The sequence below is a fragment of the Gopherus evgoodei genome, chromosome 1 (assembly GCF_007399415.2).
Source record: "Gopherus evgoodei ecotype Sinaloan lineage chromosome 1, rGopEvg1_v1.p, whole genome shotgun sequence".
NCBI lineage: Eukaryota > Metazoa > Chordata > Testudines > Testudinidae > Gopherus > Gopherus evgoodei.
Window position 1 is genome coordinate 266229908 of NC_044322.1, and position 23250 is coordinate 266253157.

The following is a 23250-nucleotide window of genomic DNA, read 5'->3' on the forward strand; positions in this document are numbered from 1 at the left end:
TTACATACAGTGCAACTCCCCCACCTCTTCTGCCCTGCTTGTCTTTCCTGAACAGTTTATATCCATCCATGACAGAACTCCAGTCATGTGAGTTATCCCACCAAGTCTCTGTTATTCCAATCACATCATAGTTCCTTGACTGTGCCAGGACTTCCAGTTCTCCCTACTTGTTTCCCATGCTTCTTGCATTTGTGTATAGGCACTTAAGATAACTTGCTGATTGTCCAGCTTTCTCGGTCTGAGACAGGAGTTCTCCCTTCTTGCACTCTCCTGCTCGTGCTTCTTCCCGGGCTTTCCTCCCACACTGGCAGTTAATGCAGCTTGGACTAGCTATGGCAGAAGCTCTTTAACTTAACGTCTTCCCTACCCAGCTGGTTGCAGGGTACATACCCCTGTCACAGTGAGGATACACAATATATATCTGTAAGTTTACATGTCTATATATACATATAAAATGGGTGAGTTGTGGCAGGCTTTTCCTTACCTTCCCCATTCCAGCATGAGCATGTCCCAGCTTGACCACGACAGGGAAATTTGGGGTTGTGAGCTGAAAGACAGAAGAAAGAACCCCATTAGTATCTCTGTGGCAGTTCTTATCACCCAGCTACATTCTTGCTGGGAAGCTGAATCACCATGTCATGGTCAAAGAAGGATGGTCCTGTGGGAAAACAGTGAACAATATTTTTTTCACAGGTCTCCAAATGATTCTGATATGGAGGCTAAGAAGAGTTCCTCAGAGTCAACCCGCCTCAAAAGCAGCAACTTCAAACACTCCACCTGCACTTCTTCTGCTTTGGGTCTTTCCCAGTCTCTCGCCTTTATTTTGGTCCCTTACTTTTTCTGTCACTGTCCCCACTCCCTCCCTATATATTCAACCTGCACCTGCAGTTTTCACTGGGGGTAACACAGCGTTTCAAGGGTGATATGAGAATCTGAGTTATTTTCACAACCCCCTTCCCAACTCCCAACAGTTCTCATTCCCCATCTGCATCCCCTTTCCCCTGGCAGTGGTGGTGATGTGTGTGTAGGGGGGAAAGCGGAAGGGAATAGATGCCAACTTTTGGGTCAAACTCACAAAGACAATACGCTAGTACAACTTTCTTGCGGTGTCTTTCATGGGCAGGTATCATAGGCTGGAAGAGGCTGAGCCTTCCCAAACAGCCAGGTGTGGCCCTGCCTGGCCTCTGCCCCCAGGTCCCCTCCTACTTCCCTCTCTGTGACTCTTGTTGTTCCCCATGCCGTGGCTCAGCACTCTAGGGTTGAGGGCACTGGAGCCACACTGCCTGCCCGTCCGGCACTCCGGGGCTGGGGCAGCCTGGGGTGGGGGGCCTCTGGGCTCCAGCAGGGGGTGAAGGGAGTGGAAGGGGTGGGGCCTCAGGTACAAGGGGCAGGGCTGGTGGCTAGCGTTCCCGAGCTGGAGGTTTACATGCCGCCCATGGTGTCTTGTCTCACTTCCTCTCCTCCGAATTCACAATATCATATGGGGGGGGGAGGGGGAATAAAAGAATGAGTGAGGGCAGGGATTAAATAATATTATCCAAACACTCACATTGTGTCCCTTCTGTCTCACTGCCTCTTGTCTGTGTGTTGAGCCTGCAAGCTGATCCAGGCAGCCGTACCACTATGGGGCTACACTGACTTCATCAGGGCTGCCGCCAAGGCATAAGCGTCCCTCAGTAGGGCTCCATGCAGGGGGAGGTGTGCACCTACACAGATTAGCTGACGAGATTGGGGCCTTAAAACGTGTAGTGTTTTGGATCTGTTTTTTCACATGATTGTGAAGGGCCTAAGATATGTACCATGTATGACACTATAACACCAAACCCTGTTTCATGTTGCTCTTCCTGAAGTTTGTGGACATCACACTTAAACCCCATACCATAGGGTGCACTCTTGCATCTCGCTGTGATACCATCATCCTGCACCTTATCATATACTAGTGCATTTAAGTCGGCTGAATGCCCCACCATTGCCGTACACTACACTGTATATTTATTGTACATTTGCCCAATTTAATAGGATTTAGAGAATTTTGTCTTTATTTAAATGCATGAAGCATGAGTTGGATTCATTAAACAGTTACCCTGAAGATTTGATGGTGGCAGTGAGTTGAAGTTGAACAGATAAATGGCTTTTCTATTTGCTTAAGTTGGAAAATAGATAAATAAATTGTTCTTGTGCTAGTTACCAATTGTCTGTATGGACAGGAACCTGCTAGGCCCTAAATATACAATTGAGTATTGTCTTCATCTGTGACATTGTGTCATGAGTGGTTGAGGGTAGTTTCTGTGTCAAGGAAGGATCAACGAAAGAGAGAGACAATTTTACTTTTTTTTGCATTATGAAACTGTATTTTTATTAAGAGTTCCTGGTGACGATGGAGTACCGCTGAAGTCACTTGGAGTTGTAAGGACCAAGCCTGTTAAAGCAACAAGAGCCTGTTATCACTCTGTATTGTATATATGGGCCAGATCATCAAGTGGTATAAACTGGCCAGGCTCTGCTGAAGTCAATGGAGTTATGCCAATTTACATGAGATAAGGATCTGGTCCTGACCCCAAAATCTCCTCTACATATCTATCTAGATCAGGGATGGTCAAACTTTTTGGCCTGAGGGCTGCATTGGGTTTCGTAAATTGTATGGAGGGCCGGTTAGGGGAGGGGGTCGTGGCCCAGCCCCCACCTCCTATCTGCCCCCTGGGATTCCTGCCCCATCCAACCCCCCTTGTTCCCTGACGGCTCCTCTGGGACCCCTGCCCCATCCACACACCCCCACTCCCTGTCCCCTGACCGCCCCCAGACCCCCGCTGCCCCATCCAACCCCTCCTCTCATTCCTGATGGCCCCCCCGGGACCACTGCCCCATCCAACCACCCCTCTCCCTGTCCCATGACTTCCCCTGGAACCCCTGCCCCTGACTGCCCCCTGCCGCCCCATCCAACCCTCTCTCCTTTCTGACTGCCCCCCCGGAAACCCTACCCACATTCAACCCCCACCCCAACCCCTTTCCACATCCCTATCCCCTGACTACCACCCTGAACTCCCCTGCCCTCTATCCAACCCCCCACACTCCCTGATCCCTTACCACGCTGCCTGGAGCACCAGTGGCTGGCGGCACTACAGCTGGGCCACCCGGCTGCAGCCGGGCCATGCCGCTGCCACCGCGCAGCACAGAGCACCGGGTCAGGCTGGGCTCTGCAGCTGTACTGCCCCAGAAGCTCACAGCCCTGCCGCCCAGAGCATTGCACCGGTGGCGGAATGAGTGAGCTGAGGCTCCGGGGCAGGGGACAGCAGGGGAGGGGCTGGAGGCGGATGTCGCCTGCGGGCCGTAGTTTGCCCACCTCTGATCTAGATAGAAGGCTAGCAAACTGGCCACCATAGGCAGACGGATTGATTAAAGGGGTAGAGAAAGTATAACACCGGTAGTTATAAGGCTATACACACACAGAGCCCAAGAAGTTCAGATGACATCACAAGAGCAGAACTGGAATAATTAGAACCCTGACCTGTATATTACAAAGCCTTAGTCACTGCTCTCCAGGGTGGTGTGGTGTGTTACACAATCAAATGACAACACAAGAGTTTAACAACAAAAGCATATTTGTACTGAAATCATGCACAAAATAAACCAATGCCCTTCAATGTATTTACTTTTTACAGTCTCTTTTGCGCACAGATAGGAAAAATAACTTTGGATGGTGTTTAAAATTTGCATGGTTGTTGAAAAGCTTGGGGTACAGACTAAGTTCCCTCTAAGCTGCACGGCCACACTGCAGGCTATCAAGGACTGTGCAGACGTGCAGCCACAGGGGCCTGGACTGGAGAGGTGCCGTGCCCCTGGCCCCAGGCTGCTGCAGCAAGAGAGGGCTAGGGGGAGTCCTCTCTTCCCGCTGCAGGCCCAGGTCAGCCTGCACCCCAAATTCCTCATCCCCAGTCCCACTCCAGAGCCTGCACCCCCAGCTGGAACCCTCACCCCCCACACCCCAACCCTCTGCCCCAGTCCTCAGCCCCCTCCCTCATCCTGAACCCCTCATCCCTGGCCCTGCCCCAGAGCCCACCCCCAAACTCCTCATCCTCAGCCCCACCCCAGAGCCCATACCCCTAGATGGAGCCCTCACCCTCCCTCGCAGCCCAACCCTCTGCCCTAGCCCTGAGCCCTCTCCTGCACTCTGAACCCCTCATCCCAGGCCCCACTCCAGCGGCCGCACCCCAAACCCCTCATCCCAGCCCCACCCCAGAGCCCACACCCCAAGCTGGAGCTCTCACTCCCCCACACCCCAACCCTCTGCCCCAACCCTGAGGCCCCTCCAGCACTCCAAAGCCCTTGGACCCACGCCCACCACACAGCACCTCCATGTTGGTGCACATAACAAAATTAATTAGAAGGAACATTGGGTACAGAATGTCTGAAGGTTATGGGATGGGATTGTGACATCAGACATAACTTGGCCAGTCATCATACAACTGATGTTAATTCATTTGCATAACAATGTTTTTCATTAAAATGCTATAAAATATATTCTAGGGTTTTCTTACATTCAGCCTTTGACAGAGTAAGGTTTAAAGGCAAGCCTAACTTTAACCATGTGAGTGGTCCTGCTGACTTCCAGGAGAATACTGTGTGTTTAAAGCAGTGGTACCCAAATTTTTCCTGTTGGCTCCCCTCCTTATCAGTAATGGAACCTGTCCATGGTCCCCCTCCATTCCGGCACAAATGGTTCAGCAGCAGAGCTTGGGCTGAAGGTGGAGCTGGGGACAGAACTGGAACTAGGAGAGGAGCTGGGACTAGAAGTGGAGCTGGGCTGGGGTGGAGAGGGAATGAGGGCTGGGGCTGGAGCTGGGCCGAGGGCAGAGCAGGAGGTGTAGTGGAGCTGGGGCTTGGGTCAGAGCTGGTATGAGAGCAGAGTGGGGTTTGGTGACGCTCCCTCCCTACTCCCTGGGGGGGGTTGGCTTGGGCCTCGCTGTGTACCCCCCAAACGTTCCTCTGCACCCCCCCAGGGGGCATGCACCACAGTTTAGGGACCCCTGGTTTAAAATTAGGCATATGTTTAAGTACCTTGCTGAACTGGGTCTCAACAAAGCCACATTCTGATGCAACAATGCACTGATGGCAACATGGGCCAAATTTGCAAACTTGTATAGCTCTGTGTGTATTATCATTTGCACATGTGACTGGTGACTGTTATAGTGTGGCCACCTCCAGCATGCCCTCTTGTGACCTCAGCGAGCCTTGCAAGCAGCCTCTGCTTCAGTTCCCCTGTTCAAGGGGCTTCTTCAATAATGCACAACCGATTTGCCCATTTACACCCCTTCTCGGGTTCCAATTTATTAAATTAACATTCAAAATAAAGTTCTCAAGTTCCCCCTTCAAGTCCATCCATTTACTCTCTTATCAGGCCACTCCCAGGCCTTTCCTGCCTGTAGTCTCACTTGTCTGTAGTCTCACTTCCAGGTTCCAGATTTCTCTGCTGGAGCCTACATACTCCCACCAGCCCCTACACTCCACTCTGATCTCTGCAGTATCCTGCTCTTTACAGGAGAATCAACTGATCCCTGCCCATGTGTGCCTCCTCAGTAACTAGAGTTGGCTGGCCCCAGGCCTCAAGCCCTGAAGGGACAGGTCATTTTGTTACATCTTCCTACCCCACTTAGACCCTTGCCCACCACAACGCAAGTTCTACCCAGCTCTCCTTTCATCTGATGACTTTCAGAGAGAAATTGCTCTCTCTCCCAAACTGTCTCCATCTTCGCTACCTGGAGAGGAATCCCATCTCTTTTGTCCACCAGTATTTTAATTTGTCACTCCAAGCCCCGCTTATCTGTGGCTAGCTTGTCCCTTTCTATCAGGCCAGCTGTCTGGCTTCTTCCAAAGTTGCCAATTCCTTTCCATACCTCTCCTTCGAGGAAAGCAACCTGTTAATGGACTCTCCGGAAGCATCACAGTCACGCCCTGTTCACACCCAGAAGTCTTATCTTGCCACCCCTCAGGCATTTCCACACCCTGGTCATGCATCTCCAGAACTGATCCTCTCTCTGACTTAATATCCTTTATTTGAGCCTACAACAGCTCTATTTTCATGGAATCATAGTTTAAGGCCAGAATGGACCATCAGATCATCCAGTTTGACCCCCTGTAAATCACAGGCCACCAACGCCACCCAGCAGCTGCACACCAAACCCAGCAACCAAAATAAGCCCAAAGTATTACAGCCCACAGGAGACTAGATTAATATGTGCACCAGCGGAACCATGGTGCAATGGGAGAGAACTGATTAAGTGAGATATAGATAATCCTGGCAAGTGATTTACCCCCCTCACGCATGCTATGGGGTGCAATCCAGACCAGTGAGGGGCTGTGTCACTGCCTGTGTCACTGTACTCATAACTTCCTCAAAATGCTCTGCTGCTGTAGCACCCTTTGTTCGGATGCTCCCAGCCTACACACAATTCTGCACTGAATGTCTGTGTTACACAGCTCGGACTCAGCAATTCTGATTCCAGCAGCCTGCTTGTGACACCCCAGTCACACTCTGGTTACACCTGGCAAGATGATCCCAAATTCGCTGTCCCAATTTTCCCCAAGCCGTGGCTCTGCAATGTTCAGCCCTGTCCCGGACCATTCAGAGAGATATTAAGGTTTGTTTGTTCCTTTATAGATCCAATACCCAACAGCTTGCCACATTAACGGGAGTTAACATTCACTTTAAATCCAACACAGCATGGGGTTGGTTTAGATTAAAAGTAAGACAAGTTTATTAACAAAGGAGATAGGATTTTAAGTGAGTTCCAGCATAAAAGATAGTTAGAAATGGTTACAAGAAAATGACATTCTCTAGAGGCTAAAACGTAATAAAACAAGCAACAGCCTTTGTTCCAGGTCATTTCCGTACCAATCTAGCTTCCAGCAAGATGGGCTACCCACCCTCTAGTCAGGATCGCGCACAAAGTCCTAAATTCCATTGTGTTCTTAGGTGAAAGATAACTTGGAGTTCTCTGCCCCTTTCTATACAGTCCAGTGAACCTTTGAAATGGATTGTTCTGACAGTTTGCCCCACTCCCTGCCCCCCACCATAGTAAAGTTAATTTAAGCTGTGTGGAAGGCGACATGGAGTTTGGTGAAAGAAATTCTGTGCTGGTTTCTTTTCCCATGGGTGTTCGTTAATATGCAAATTGATCTGTTTCCTGCGATTTCCTCCCCCTGTTGTTTTGATGGTCTTGTTTACCTTCTATGTAATTTGCATTCCTATTGTCTCTTAATGTACCTTGGAAATACCTTCCACGTGCCAGAACCACATTCCTTTGTCTAGAGTGAAGTAACTTTAGCCCTGCCTGGCAGACACACTTTGATAACTTAATTTCCAATATGTTTGTAATTTTGAATTTGTGCCCCCTACATATAACCAAGAAAGAAAATTAATGATCAGTATGTTATTAGCTTTCTATGGATATCTGACATGACCCCTTTTAGATACAGGTTTTGACATTAGTGAGTTGGGGCACACTGAACTGGTCAGGCCAGCTGGAATTCACTACCAGATATCAGTGAGCTCTTGCCCTATTGCAATGGGATGCTATTAGGGTCTCACCCACACTCTGCAGATGAAGGGAACACCTCTCTTCCGAAAGGTCACTCACTGCCAATCTGACTTGGGGGTAAGTTCCTTCTTGACCGCACATAGAACAATCACTTAGACCCTAAACACATGAGCAAGAACTAGTCAGCCAAGACCTGAGAGATAGGATACTTGGTGCCACAGCAGAGCCCTGACCCGCACCATCCAACCTCTCATCTCCAGCCAGGGCCATCCCTGATGCTTCAGAAGAAGAAGATTAAAAATTGCCTCCAAATACATTGGTGGGTGGGGGAAATCCCTTACTGACCTGCTGCACCGTCCTGTATGATAGAGGTAGGGACAGATGGGGCCCCCAAGGTATTTCTGTCCTCCTCACCATCTCTTCAGTTTACTGGTCATCCCTTCTGACCCTTCCTTCACGTTCTTACACTGGGAAAGGGCCCGTCTTTCCTCCTTTTCCAGTTTGGGCCCCTGGAGCTGATCTGGTTCTGCTAACAACCAGTACAGTACTCCCTGTGGTAATCCACAGGTCTGGGGACTGTTTCACTAGGACTGCCTGGTTTTCCCCATCTCATAGAACCCATCTTTCTTTTCCCCTTTTACCATATGCTCTCCTGCTCCACACCTGAAACACCTGGTGGGGGTGGGGGAGTGTCTTCTCCCTTGCCTTAGTTGGACATGTCTTAGGGGGTGCTCCCAACTTGGTCTGTTGCTTCTCTTCTTTTCCTTTCACATTTTACAATTCTTAAAGGGGCAGACCCTCCTGATGTGCCCCACCTCTCAACACGAAACATTTGGACGGGACCTTCCACTTCTAGGCCACACTTGGAGTGTCTCTTCCTTGAGCACACTCCGAGTGCTCCCACTGCCATCTGGGGCACTCTACTCTTTTGTGTCCTGGCTTCCCACATCTCAAATACAGCAGGATCTTCCTCATCAGCTGGTAACAGTGATCTCCCTGCTGTGGCTGCTGTGCCATGAACTGCACCACCTGGGTTGCCTTCTGACTCTGCAGGAGCTGCAGAAGGAATGCTTGAATCCCACTGCTGCTGCTCGGCCAGAAGACACACCACATCCTCTATTTTCTCTCCTTTTTGACCACCAAAATGCCCTCCTTGTTGAAAGGAAGGTCTTGGATCCTGCCAGCTACGCCAATGTCATAGGGTGGCTGATTCCCGCATGCCCTCTTGTGGCCTCAGGGCAGTCCTGCAAGCAGCCCCTGTCTCAGTTTCCCCTTTCAAGGGACTTCTTCAATAATGCACAAATCTTTCAGGTTCTAGTTTATTAAATTAACAGCATGCAAAATAAAGTTCTCAAGCCCATCCACTTACCCTCTTATCAGGTCACTCCCGGGCCTTTCCTGACTGTAGCCTCACTTCTCAGTTCCAGGTACCTCTGCTGGGGCCAGCTCACTACTAGCCGCCAATGTATGTTACTCTGGTCTTCCTGAGCCAGGGCCACACAGAGACTTTTGGGAGCCTAGGGCAAAATCTGAAACGGAGGCCCCCACCCTTCCAAAAAAATTACCATGGAGATGAAAGAGTTTAAAAAGAGGGGAGGGGATGGAGGGCCAGAAGGGCCATGGCCTGTGGGGTTATAGCCCTCCTCAAGGGGATGGAGGGCTCTGCCTTATGTGGGCCAGGGGGCCACTTCCAGTCCCGCCTCTCCCTGTGCTGTAGCCTCACCGTCCATGGGAGTGGTATCCTAGACTCCTGGCCCAGCACTTACCTCCAGGCTCTCAGACCGGCAGGGCGCCTTAGGCCTGACGCAGCATGATGGAGGGGCAGCCAAGCCAAACCTGAGTGGTGCTGCGAACTGATGTGCCCACTTGCAATACCACTCACTCAAATTTGGCCACGACACCAGTAAACTGCCTCTCTCCCCTCGCCACATCTGGGGGGCCCTGCCCTGAACATCCCTCTCTCTGCCTCCTTTTGCTCTTTAGAGGGGAATCAGCTGATCCCTGCTCAGGTGTGTCTCCTTAGTAACTAGGCTTGGCTGGCCCCAGGCAAGCTACCCTGTTACAAGGACTTTGCACCTACTAACAGCATTTTGGGACATAATGGATATTGTGGTACTTGTGTGTAAATGACTGTACATGTAAAATTATGTGCATGCAAAATCAGAGGCTGGATAAAGCCCCCTTTGAAAATAAATGGCTGTAAACTATGACACTCTCCCCACCCCCCATCCACTAACTACCACTGGGATTTTGGACATATCCATTAAATACAGAAATATTCTTAGCATTGATTATTAATTAGACTCTAACAGTGTTCTCAGCCCTGAGATGGACACCATTATCAGAGATCTTCCTTTGGAGGCCTTGCCTTGAATAAAACAGAACAATGTAAACCTGGAGCGCCAAGGGAGGGAATTATCTTAGGGCTTGTCTACATGGGATGTTACTGTGTGGTCAGTCAGGGTATGAATCTACAGGGCACTAGCTTGCCATGCCGTAACACACTGTGTGGACACTATTACAGCACACCAAAGGTCCCAGAGTGCACTTTACTACTTGTACAGTGTAGTAAGTCAAAGTGCATGCTAGGAATTTTGATGCAATGTAGCAGTGTCCGCATGGGACATGACTACACAGCAAGCTAGTTCACTGTATAGTCAGACTCTGGCTTGCCATGCAGTAACATCCCATGCCGACAAGCCCTTAGATGATGCCTGAGTGCCTCCTTACTGTAACATTTGCCTTATTTTACTCAGCAGTGGGCTTCAAGGAAGAAGTTGGTCCCTGGGAGGGATGGAGGAAAGGATGACAGACTGAGAGTTGGAAGAGTACCCCATGGACAGGGGCAGCTTGATGAAGGAAACAAACGAAGGGCGTTAGGACTGCTTACAAACTACCACACAACATACACAATTACATTCCACTGCTATATTGCACAGTGAACTTTGTAGCAACATGATGGATGATCTGAAGAAGGCTCTGGGGAACAGGGATGGTAAACAGAAATGTTATAGCACATGGGAGTAAACAAACATGCTTCTTAGAGGTGCAGCACAGAGTCTCATCTCTGCTTAGCAGGAACAGGTCTGGTGTTACCCATTCACTTCTCAGGCTATGTAGGCCACCAGTCATTGGCAGGGGCTGGATTTCAGTAACTACCACCAGAGAATGGATTTGAACTGGTAACTCAGAAGTGAAAGGCTCCATAGTTGGGATTTTCAAAAGCAACTAAGTGACTTAGGAGCAATGTTACATTAACTTTCCATGCCTCTCACCTCCAAGATGCCAGTTCGAATCTATCCCATGTGTCATTACCAGTTCTGTTGCTATTTGACGTTGTTATTTTATAATAATGTGTATTACAGTTGTGTCTGAAATCCTCATTCAGGATTGAGGCCCCATTGTGCTTGGAGCTGTACAATTAGAGCTGTTCATTCCTTGAAGGAAGATTAAGTTCTAATGCTTTATTTCAAAGGACAAGATCTCTGTTTATTTAGTTGTATTTGCCTGGGTGATGTGGATGTCTTCTCCGTGTGGGAAAATAATGGATGTTAATCATATGCTTAAAAGTAAAAAGCTCCTGATATTGTGGAATGTGAAGGGTGCAGCATTTTTCCTGTGCAGATTCAGAGGGGAACCAACAGGAGGAGCAAGGGAGTAGAGAAGAGCTTTGGATTTCCCATAGAATACAACGAGCTGATTCAATCCAGACATGAAAGAAATCATTTTGTGATGCAGTGTCATGACATATACAGTGCAATCTTTTTTCTGTCTGAACTGAGTTCAGGATTTACTGCACCTCGCAAGCTGACTTTGCCAAATGCGGGGTAGACATGTGAAAGTTGGGAATGTCCAGCGGAATGTGGAATGGGTGGTGGGTGTGTGCCTGACTTTAACTTATTAGCTCATGAGCTGACAGCAACTCTGTGCAGAATTGTTGACTCAGTGGACATACCATGTTCCTCTTTATTATTTCTACGGCTCCACAGATGTGCCTGGTGATTTACAGATGAATACAGAGAGAAGTCCCTGCCCCCTCTGAAGATGACAGTCTAGATGTAGCAGAGAAAGAGATGACAAGCAAAAAGGAGAGGATATGGAAAGGAGGAGGGTGGTAACAGCTGAATATATGCTTTGTTACAGACAAACCCATATTGTTATGGAGTCTTTTAAAATGTGTGTGTGTGTGTGTGTGTGTGTGTGTGTGTGAGAGAGAGAGAGAGAGAGAGAGAGAGAGTATATTATAATCATAATATATGCAACCCCATGCTTTGAGTGTCCCTAAGTCTCCAACTGCCAGAAGCTGGGACTGGATAACTAGCGATGGATCACTTGACATTGCCCTGTTTTGTTCTTTCCCTCTGAGGCATCTGGCACTGACTACTGTCAGAAGACAGGATACTGGTCTAGATGGACCACTGGTTTGACCCAGCCATTCAAAAGCATCTAGTGGTCAAGATTTGGTCCGTGGCCCACCTATTGACTACCCCGGCTTAAGGCAATACAGAGTTCAGGATAGGTAAAAATCTGCTCTGTGCTATCGGTTATTCCTCCATTACATTTAAAAAAACCCAAATGGCCATATAAGTTAAGTCCCACATCCTGTTGTGAAACTAACCACAGACCAATGTGCTATGGTTGTAACATGTGCTGTGGTTAGAACGTCCCATCCAAGTGGGTTGAAAGGGTTAAGGACAGAGCACAGCTTTTTGTATTAACTCAGACCTGCCTAACTTTTGTCATTAATCCCACATTTAATGTGACTTTAATTTCCTGTCTCGGTGCTCCAGGAGGCTGCCGTTCAGGATCACTCTGGTGTGCTGAGCATTTGGGAACACAGGCGTGCAAGAATTTTAAGTTCTCTTCATTTTGCTGGGGTTTCAAGCGTGAGAGAATTGTAAAAACAAATCCAGGCAAGCGGATGCACAGCAAAGAAATGGATTAAGTAGGGGCTAGCCATATGCGACGGATAGTTTTGGCCAATAAATCCCTAGCACCACCTGTCCAAATATGGGAAAGACTTTTAAAGGGCACATTGAGTGCATAGAAATGTTTCATTTCTTAACGTACGGAGTTCACTTTGTAGGGCTTGTGTTCTCCAAGTGTGTTTGCCTTTAAGGAAGCCTCCAGGTATTTCCCCTCTCTCTGAGGACAGTGAGCCCTCCAGAGTGTGTTTAATTTTATTTTATTTATTTATTTTTTTGCTGGGTGCAGTAGTGAGACAAAGAGAAGCTGGATTTTTCCTCTCTCTCTGACATTGTTTGGGTTTCTTTCTGCCCTATTTTCATTCACAAATTAGAGCACTCTGTGACGGGTTCAGTCTCAGAGACTCCCTTCGGACTGTCACCTGATGTGCTGAGACTACTTCTGAGCCCATTTTCTCTGCCAGTTTGGGCCTCCAGAACCCTGCCTTGTCAAGCCAGACACGGCCAGTCTGCTCCAACACTGACCCAGAGTCTGAACCATGTGCCCCAAAGCTGCAGACTTAACTGAAAACAGCTTAAGAAGTGGTCCTGTCTCTAGCCCCAGAAACCCAGCTCCCAATGGGATCCAAACCCCAAATAAATCCGTTTTACTCTGTACAAAGCTTATACATAGTCAACTCCTAAATTGTCCACCTTCTATAACACTGATAGAGAGATATGCACAGCTGTTTGCTCCCACAGATATTAATTACTTACTCTGGGTCAATTAATAAGCAAAAGTGATTTTATTAAGCATAAAAAGTAGGATTTAAGTGGTTCCAAGTAATAACAGACAGAACAAAGTCAGTCACCAGGCAAAATAAAACAAAACACGCAAATCTAAGCCTGATATATTAAGAAACTGATTACAGATAAAAATTTCACCCTCCAATAAGCTTCTTTCATAGACTAGAATCCTTTCTAGTCTGGGCCCAATCCTTTCCCCTGGTACAGTCCTTGTTCCAGTTCAGGTGGTAGCTAGGGGATTTCTCATGACTGCAGCCCCCTTTGTTCTGATCCACCCCCTTTTATAGCTTTGGCACAAGGCAGGAATCCTTTGTCTCTCTCTGGGATCCCACTCCTTCTTCTAAATGGAAAAGCACCAGGTTAAAGACGGATTCCAGTACCAGGTGACATGGTCACATGTTCTGTAAGTCCCCCCTCCATTCCTCTAGGACTGGCCCACAGATATGCAGTGGAGGCTTGCAAGTAAACATTCACCAATTGTCCTGGTTGATGGGAGCCATCAAGATTCCAAGCCACCATTAATGGCCCACACTTTGCATAGTTACAATAGGAGCTCAGAGTAACACTTCATATTTCTAGTTTCAGATACACAAATTATACATTAATACAAATAGGATGAACACACTCAATAGATTATAAGCTTTGTAATGAGACCTTACTAGAGACCTTTTGCATGAAGCATATTCCAGTTACATTATATTTACACCCATAAGCATATTTCCAGAAACATATGAAGCGCAATGTCACATACTACCCTCCCAAAATAAACATGTTACACAAGGGAGGGAGGAAGTTACTCTCAAGGAAGGAAGGGAACCATCTAGGAATTGGAGCATTTGGGAAGTAAATTCTAAAGCTGTGGGAAGGGATTCAGGAAGGCAACATCAGAAGGAAGAAAACTATACATGAGGCTGAATGAACTATAGCACCCCAAACCATCTTCCAGGAACCCCAGAATCCTGCTCCTGCAACACATCTGAGGGCAAAAAAGTTTACCCTCTCTCCTCCACACTGTCCTCCTTCCAACGGGTTTGCCTCCTATCTTCAATTCCCTCTGAATCTGGATCTCTTATTTGTGGCCCCAGAGCTTCCAAAACTGTTTATTTTCCTTGTCTGTCAGCAATGGCCATAATGCACCCAGAAGTCTTTGAGTGCTTCTCCCACTGTCTTTGGGCCAGATCCTGTGCTCATCAAGTTCACTGGGTGCCAGGCACGGCTTCTTGATGGGAACCAAACTTCCTTGAGCCAGTGTGAAAACTGCAGTGCAGATTTTTGGTAACCATGCCCTTTAGGGGCTCAGCCATGCCCGTTTAGGTGCTTGCACTTTAGTGCATAGAGCCAGCCAATGGAGCTACAGCTACACATACTTTTCACAAGCCGAGGATCACCTCAGAAGTATAGAGTGAGGGCAGTTCACTAGCGGGAAGGTTTATGCCCACTTCTTGCCAACTTTACACAGGTACAGCTACACACTGGGCAATGGATACTCAAACCTTACTACAGGGCTTGGTTCTAATCTCACACCAATGGAACTCATTTAAAGGCAATGAGGTCAGACTCAGGCCTTGTGTATATTAGGAAAGCAAGGCAAAGCAAAGTATGACACTAACAGTAATCCGTAACATCCCCAAATATCCCAAGGTAGTTGTAAATACAGGCATAGTGCTAGTGTTCTAGTTCACCCTTGGCCAAAATGCCAGCTGTCAGATGCTTGGCAGGATGAGGTGGGCAGTGGAACAAGGCAGTATCTTCACGGTTCACTGCTTGGCAAAGGGTACAGGATACTACAGGTCACTGGTAGGTTTGACATACCCTTTGGGTTTCCAGCAGCTGCTCAGCAGTGGGTCACCCTTTCTTTTTTTGCTTTGCGTTCTTCTGTTGTGCCAGAAGCGCTCAGAGCAGTGGAATTACTGGCAGAGATAGAAACCAAAACATCAGGGCACTCACCACTTCACTTTTGGAAAAGCTTGACTTTAAGTTTTTTAAAGGCACAGGACTAGTAAAACCAGCAATGAGAATTAATTTCTCAGTGTTCAGAGGGCTTTTACAAGAATTAGGGAAACAGCCAGGAGTTGCCACACTGCAGATAGTCTCTGTCTATGTCATAAGGTGTAGAAGTGAGTGTATGTCCTCATGTCTTCCTGTCATATCATATGATGCCATACAATACAGTTTCACATTTATGCATATTGACACATGGGATTTTTGTCCGCACACTCACAGGCTAACACATATGCAATAGATTAAGACTGCTAGTTTTTGTCATGTCAACACGACACAAGTCATGTTGGCTACATTGTTCACAAACTTTCACGTATATTTTCTTCACCCTCATGCTCATCCACTTACTCAGAAAGTCGGGACTCATATCACATTCTCACCTCTCCTCTGGTGTCCTAATATATCCTGCTTTTCCACCAGCTCTAATTTTAAGCTCTTTGTCCTTTTTTTCCCATTGCTATGTTGCAGAGTCTGATACCTCTTGCCAGGCAGTGGAAAATCTAGGTTTATCTAGGCTAGATTTTGCCTTCGGTTCAGTGGAATTTAGGGGATGTAATGGCAGCCTTCTTCCCTGGGACTGGCCTCACTGTGTGCATATTACAGCTGGTCAGGAATATTAGGGAAAAATGCTTTTTTGATGGATTCATTGAAACCAGAACTGTTTGTGGGGAAGGGCTGGTTACAACAAATCTCCTAATTCAGAAATGTTTTGAAAACTTTGTTTGAAATTGTCAGTGCCCCATTTTAACCTTTGCAAGACAGAAAAGCTTCTTTTTCAGTTTGAAATGACCTTTTGTTTTGAAATTTTAGTCAATTTACAGTTGAAAATTTAACAGGTCAAAATTGAATAAAATGTTTTGATAGATCTGATCCGATTTTTTTTTCAGATTCTGTGTGTGTGTAAATTTTTGTTATTTCAAATTTTCATCTTCATTTGGGATGGGAACTTTTTTTTTTTAAAAACCTGGAGACTCTCATGGAATGGGAAAACTGTTTCCCCCCCAGCTCTAGTGCGTATGTAGCCCACAAAAGCACAGAGTGGGTCTTTGTTGCCCTCTTGTGGTTGGTTCATGTGGTAGCTACAAGCCTACTACAAGTATCAGAGGGGTAGCCGTGTTAGTCTGGATCTGCAAAAGCAGCAGAGTCCTGTGGCACTTTATAGACTAACAGACATTTTGGAGCATGAGCTTTTGTGCGTGAATACCCACTTCGTCGGTTGCATGGACCCACGAAAGCTCATGCTCCAAAATGTCTGTTAGTCTATAAGGTGCCACAAGCCTACGACAGCAGTTTGTGCTTCTGCTGAAGTGGGAACGGCTCAGGCTGTCAGCAGTCAAGCTCCTGCCAATGACCCAAGCAGCTGGGTTGTTATATATGTGTGCTTTGGCCTTGACCTGCGAACCAGGCTTGTCCTCGTGGGCTGGAAGTGGTGGCAGTTCTACCAGGTGAGTTAAATACAATTCACAGAGGACATATGCTCAGTCATTTTCACTGGAACTGGCTTCAATTTACATCCTGTTTCCATCCTAACCCTTTCCAGCCCTAAGGAGAAAGGGGCTCTTCAAGCACATGGAAACAGAGGAAACCACTGTGGGGATCAATCTTTTTTCATCTCGTAACCACCATCTCAACCAGAGGCATTCTTTTCCCTCCTAAACACATACATTTGTGTAGCAGAGACTACAGTGGCTAGGAATTGCAAGCAGCAGGAAGTAGACAAATTCCACTGGGAATAACACATAGACCCTCTTCTTTTCACTGGGCATGCCTGAGGCTGCGTGGAGGCTGTGGTCTGGTAAAGCCCATTCAGTCAGCTCTTCTCTGTTTACAGAGAAAAGGGTTCACCCTTTACGGGAAAAGGAGGTGGGGACCTGGGCTGATTTTATCTGTGAGGCAATATCTCCACCTCACTTGGATAAACAAGACAAATGTGAGTGAGCCACTGCAGACCCAACACTGGGTATTTGTTTCTCAGCTAGGCTTATTGCTTAGGTTTTCATCAGGCAGATGTAAGAATGTGTAACAAGCGCAGCAGCCATCAGGGGCATAAAATGACAGCAGAGGAATGGCCATGGTTACCATAGGTCCTAGTTTTCACCAGACATAACCTCTTTTTTGATCCTCCGTCCCCCCCGTCTGGGCGGATTTTTCAAATAAGAGGAAGTGTCTGGGATTTTTGTAGAGCAGACATTGCAGCTCAGAAAAAGCCACCTCCACGCCCCAATCGGTCCCTCCCCTGCATCCACAGCTACGGCATCCACCCACCCTGGCCAGGCCTAGCCCTCCAGGTAAGTGGAGCTGCCAAGCGCCTCTTGACTGGGCCGTCTCTGGGAGGAGGAGAGGCCCACAGGGAGGTAGCCACTCGGCCACTGTGACAGGGAGCACAAAATTGCCCCCCACCTCAAGACAGAGGTCACAGATACCCCCTCTCCCCCACAGAACTCCCAAATAGCTCCTCCAGCACCCCCCCAATGCTCCTCCCAGTACACACACACCCCTGTAGCACTTCCATGTACCTCCTGCCAGTACACACACCCCTCCAGTACCTCCCAAATATCCCCTCCAGCAGCTCCCGAATAGCCCTCCCAGTACACACACACCCTTCACCCCCACTCCCCCCAAATACCTCCTCCAGCATCCCCCAGCGGTAACCCCTCTCCAGCTCCTGGCCTCCTGACAGTGTCCTCTATTTGGGAATTTGAAATATGGTAATCCTAGGGCTGCCCCTGTGCTGGAATAGCAGGAAGTGCTGCAGTTCTGAACGGAGGTGCATTGGCACTGCAGTAGGGGCTCAGGACTGGAGTATCAGGGAGCCAGGACTGAGGTGTATTGACAGGCTGTAGGGGCTCAGGACTGAAACAGTGGCATGGGGAGGTGCTGCAGGTCAGAAGTGAAGTGCATTGGCAGACCTGTATAATGGGATCGAGCACAGCTGTTACCTGTGCTATATTTTGTCCTTGGATGTGCTCTCATTGTATGAGCCTTGCATTCACTCACAAACAAAAACCAGAATCATTTCAGAGGCTGGTTAGACTGCTACCTCTTTTCTCCTGGTCTATCTTTCTGTGGTTAAAATATTCACCTGACCTCCCCACCAATGCCTGATCCAGCCGCAACAATAGCTTGTGGTTCACATTCTTACTCTCTACCAGGAGGCTGACAGGACCTTAGAAATTCCATGCATGAGGTGCGTCCTTTGTGCACTCAGCTTCTTCACTACACAAAGAATGGACGCTGGTCTGATCACTCTCCAAACTCACAAACACGGCTGCGGGGGTGTAGGGAAAAATCTCCCTTTAAACATGAAAAATCCCCTTGCTTTGAGAGGAGCTGCACAGATCCTCTGCCTGGTTATAACCCAAAACAGCCAGTTAGGGCCTCTTAGGGGGGGAGTCCATTAACCCTCATTTCCAGGCAGAAGAATTCCACTGCTCTGTCTACTCCCCTCTCAAGTTCTAATTTTTTTTCATTTGTGAATCTAAAGAACGTTTCTTGTAAACATCTGCCACAGAGTTTACCCCCTCAGACCTCTTCTCAATTGATATCATCTGGTTTTTCATTGGATGCTGAAGCAGCTCCTACAAACTTCCCATGCAGAGGCTGAAATGGAAAGACTCCCACATTCAGCAAGCGGCTTTGCTTAGCAAACCTCCCTGACACGGCACCTTGAGGCCAGGGTACAATTTCATAGCCACTCTAGACAGTGACGTCCCAGTCCCAACTGGCTAACTTAGCTCATCTGCCTCAGCAAAACAAAGCAGTGACACATTGGGTTTGGGTCTCTAACCATAACAGTGTTGCAGACATGATTTTGTTTTTAACTTTCTCATTAGTGCTGGGCTTTAGCCATCTGGGAGAAACCACAGCCTCCAAACCTCCCATCTCCTGACCATCCCCTGACTTTGACTCATGAGGTTTTACAACATACACAGAAAAACAGAGTGCAAGGAGGGAAAATCCTTGGTTCTCAGCAAATCTATGGCTTGTACCTCAGGGACACTGTTTTAGAAATGTGCATGGAAGTAAACTCTATACCCCATATGGATGTGGGCTCCTCGGAGGCTGTTCTTTAATGATGATGCCTGTAGATTCTCAGAATGAGAGAATGTACATGGGGACAGTGGCAGGGGGTTTCCACAAATGGCTGCAACTGAAGACACCCCTAAATCTTTAAGCTGGTGCTGCTTCCCATGTAACCCTTTGTGGGGAGTGGTTCAAAAGCATTCAGCATTGCCCTAACACTGCTTCCATTGAAGTCAACAGTAAAGTTCCCATTAGCTTCAATGGGAGCAGAGTAAGGCTGACACTGCGGGCTTTTGAAAACCTCACCTTGCATTTCTAAGCTCTCAGGTAGTGAGTTTGTGATGGACTGCGTGTGACCCCCACCAAAGGATTAATCAGCTCAGCAGTTGTTAGGAGCGATGGCCTGGGTCCCATCTGTGACAAATCCTACTTCTTATTTAAAAATCCAGTGAAGGCATTTTAATATTGTGTGTGCAATATTCTGATTAAACTAAGGCCCCATGTAGAGTAAAACTATAACTGAGACAGGGAACCTGGTTACATCCATCTATCTAGTTTTTATCCTGTGCTCCTCACTGTGGCAGCTGAGAACCTTATACATAAAGGGTGAAACCCTGACCCCATTGGGAGTTAATGGGAGTTCTGTCATTCATTTCAGTGGCACCAGGATTTCACCTCGGGGGGTTTACAAGTATTGCATATTGGAAGTTTCTCTCCCACACAGGTGTTTTGCAGGCTCATTGCTTTACAGTGCAAAAGCTAAACTGATTAAGTGAGTTTTGGACTTTGTGCCAAAAGCCAATGTGTTCTGGGAGTGAGTTGCAGCATCGGAGGCCAGCTCTGTGCCCTGAGCTAACCCAGCCTGTGGCCAACAGTTCCACCCTTGTGGAATGTAGCTGCTGTGGGCCATCACTCAGGTGGCTCCAATTCCAGGGAAGACTATTAACAAATTGAGAGAATGATCCTTTAATCAAAGAGATTTCGGAATCCATTTCATTAAGCAGACTTTTCAACCTCAGGAGTTATTGGCCAGCTTTTATAGTTATATACTGGCATGGACCTTGGAAGGGTCGTTGTCTTTCAAACAGGTAGCTGAGCCAGCCTATGTGCAGGTGCATGTTTGGTGTACAAGGAGCTTCCCCCATAGCCTTATGCAAAGCTCATGGGTGGTGCGTGAACTGGCTGTTCGAGGAGACTAGGCCCAGCCCTGCCCCTTCTTCCTGAGCCCCCTCCTCCACTTCCCCTTACCTCACAGGAGCCCAGAGCCCCCCCCCCCACCATGGTCGCCAGCCTCCTCGCCCTGATCCAGACCCCCCCCTCCGAGTGCCCCCAGTCCCAGAACACTGGGCAGGCGGCCCCAGCACCCCCGGCCCCAGTGCCCCCAGCCCCGGAACGCCAGTGTGGCTGATTTGGGGGAGGGGGGACTGGGGGCGGAGCATGGGCAGGGCCACATCTGGCTGTCTGGGGAGTCTCAGCCTTCCCTGGCCTGTCATATCTGCTGCTCATGCACCCTATCAATGCATCCAGCCTTGCTTTTTCTCTGCACTGGTCAGTAAGGCGGGGCAGATGCATTGATGTGGTGTAGGTTGCATTATGTGTGCACAGTGGGCCATTAAAGGAGTGCAATCCTTCCCAGAGCTCCTTCTAGGGTGATGCAGCTCCATGCTACGCCAGGCCCCAATAGCATCACTTGGCCATATGTTTCTGCATTACTAAGGTAACACTAGGAAAGAGAGCTCCCCCAATCATTATTTATACAAGTGATTTCATTCTTTTGTGCCACAATGTAATTGCTTCATTGCCTCACAGTATTTCCAGCTGTTTGTCTTTATCAGTTTCTATCTTTCTCCTGTCACTCTCATGCATGGGTAATTTAGAACTAGTTCCCATATTCCCTGCTTTATTTTGAAAGGAATGAGAAAATGAAAACCCTTATGGTCAAAGTCTCCAAACTTCAGCACCATCTCTTCTTGGGACAGGACATGGGATCAGTTTGATACTGAAATGTTCTATAATGTTCCCTACCTAAGTAATACTATTTGCTCATTTATTCAGCAGCTGGTTTCTTCTTTGGTGAATGGGCACATAACAGATGCATAACTAAAAATCATGGACTTAATAAAGACACTGCATTTATGGTTTAATACAACAATCTGTAATCTACTACCCTCCTCCTCCTTTATTCTCCCCCTCCTCCCCCACTACTGAGGTGTTAACTGGCTGTTTCACTTTGTATTTAATACATAATTTAAGAAATCATTCAATCTCTTCCACCTTGTATTTAGCTGTGACACTCTGAGAACCTTTCCCAGATCTGAAAAAGAGCTCTGTGTAAGCTTGAAAGCTTGTCTTTCACCAACAGAAGTTGATCCAGTAAAAGATATTTACCTCACTCACAGTGTCTCTCTAATATCCTGGAACCAACACGGCTACAACAACACTGCAAACATACAAGTCCTAAGTATTATGAACAGCAAACAAATTACAGAGAGAAGCGAAGCGAAAACATATAGGGAGTGGTGTTCCAGGGTGGGCTAACTTGACAGCGGGATTTCAAAGCTGACATTTCACTGACAGAGCTAACAACCAACTTGCGTCTGTCACAATATTCACAGCAGACAGGTTTCTGAGTTTATGCAAAGTGTGTGAGAGAGAATTTTTTCGTGAGTCTGGGAGAGGTAATTAAAGAGAAAATGTCAATATCGTCTATGGTATGAGAGCAGATTTCAACCAAGGTGACTACATGGGGTGAGTGGAGCATTTGTTTTATTGTAGCACGAATGCTGCAGAAGGTAGATGAACGCAACCCCCCTGCTCCTTGGCTCTCACTATTACCATTTCCTGATCTACTCTCCTCTACTTGCAGTTTATTGATGGGAATCAGAAACTTGAAGAATTAAATGCCCAGGTGCAGTGCTGAACTGCAGTGACCTCCATTTCATGCTCATTATCCTGATCTGTCTAGGGAGTTTCAGCTGGGGGCCAAAGCTTTCCTCTAAGGGATAGTGGGCAAAAGAGATGTATTTTGAATGATGATATTATTACACATCTTAGTGTGCAGAATGAACCATATTGTGTAATTTAGACCACCCTAGGACAAATCTATGCTGTGACTAGCAAGCAGGGCCAGCTCCAGCTTTTCTGCTGCCCCAAGTGGCAACAAAACAAAACAAAACAAAAAGCCGATTGGTGGCAGCTCAAAGAGGAAGAGAGGGACTGAGAGACCTGCTGCCGAATTCCCACTGGAGACCCTGAGGTGCTGCCCCAATACCAGGCGGAGTGCCACCCCTTTGTATTGGCCACCGCAAGCATCTGCTTCCTTCACTGATGCCTGGAGCAGGCTGTGCTAGCAAGGCAGATTGCATATGTGTATTAAATGTTTAAAATGATGCTGTGAAGAGGGTCCATATTGGGCCTAGTCTACACTAGGAAAGGATTGTTCTTGTAGCTATACCAGCAATCCCTCTTAGTATAGACACGGCTTATATTAGCTTTCCCAATGAAATAAGCTCTACCAGCTTGTAGTGGGGTGGTTACCCGCTCCATCCTTGACAGGGTTAAGGCCAGCCCTGGGAGAGGGCTCGGGCTGTAAGGAAAAGCCCAGGCTGATTAGGAAAGCAGACACAGCTGGGGCCCACCCCAAACAGAGCACAGCAGATCTGTATAAAAGGCACAAGACAGTCTTCCTTTCCAGTCTTGGAGGGAGCAGGTCCTGGCTGCCTAGAGAAAGGGTACTGGGAGTGAAGCAGGGCTGGGGAAAGGGCAGGGGAGCTCCAGCCTGGTGACCCCCCAGGCTGCAGGTCCTGGTCCTAGGCCCACCCCGAGGTACTGGGTGGTAGATGAAGACAGCAGGTCCTACCCACTTGCCTGTGGTGACTGGCTCTTATACTGCAGTCTGCCCCAGGGAGTGGGGGCTCATTGCTGACTGGCAGTAGCCATTGGCTGAGGCAAGGTGGGATTGAGGTCCCTGGGGAGGGGAG

General features: G+C 47.8%; 1 protein-coding gene across 2 annotated transcripts in view; it reads right to left on the bottom strand.

Annotated features, from left to right (window-relative positions):
* The window catches only part of SYN3 (synapsin III), a 300237-nt gene that overhangs the window by 51919 nt on the left and 225068 nt on the right, over positions 1 to 23250 (bottom strand). For both annotated transcript variants that reach the window (XM_030545198.1, XM_030545196.1), the window contains one exon: positions 485 to 547. In XM_030545198.1, the coding sequence (XP_030401058.1) occupies positions 485 to 547 (63 nt within the window). The remainder of the gene's footprint in view (positions 1 to 484; positions 548 to 23250) is intronic.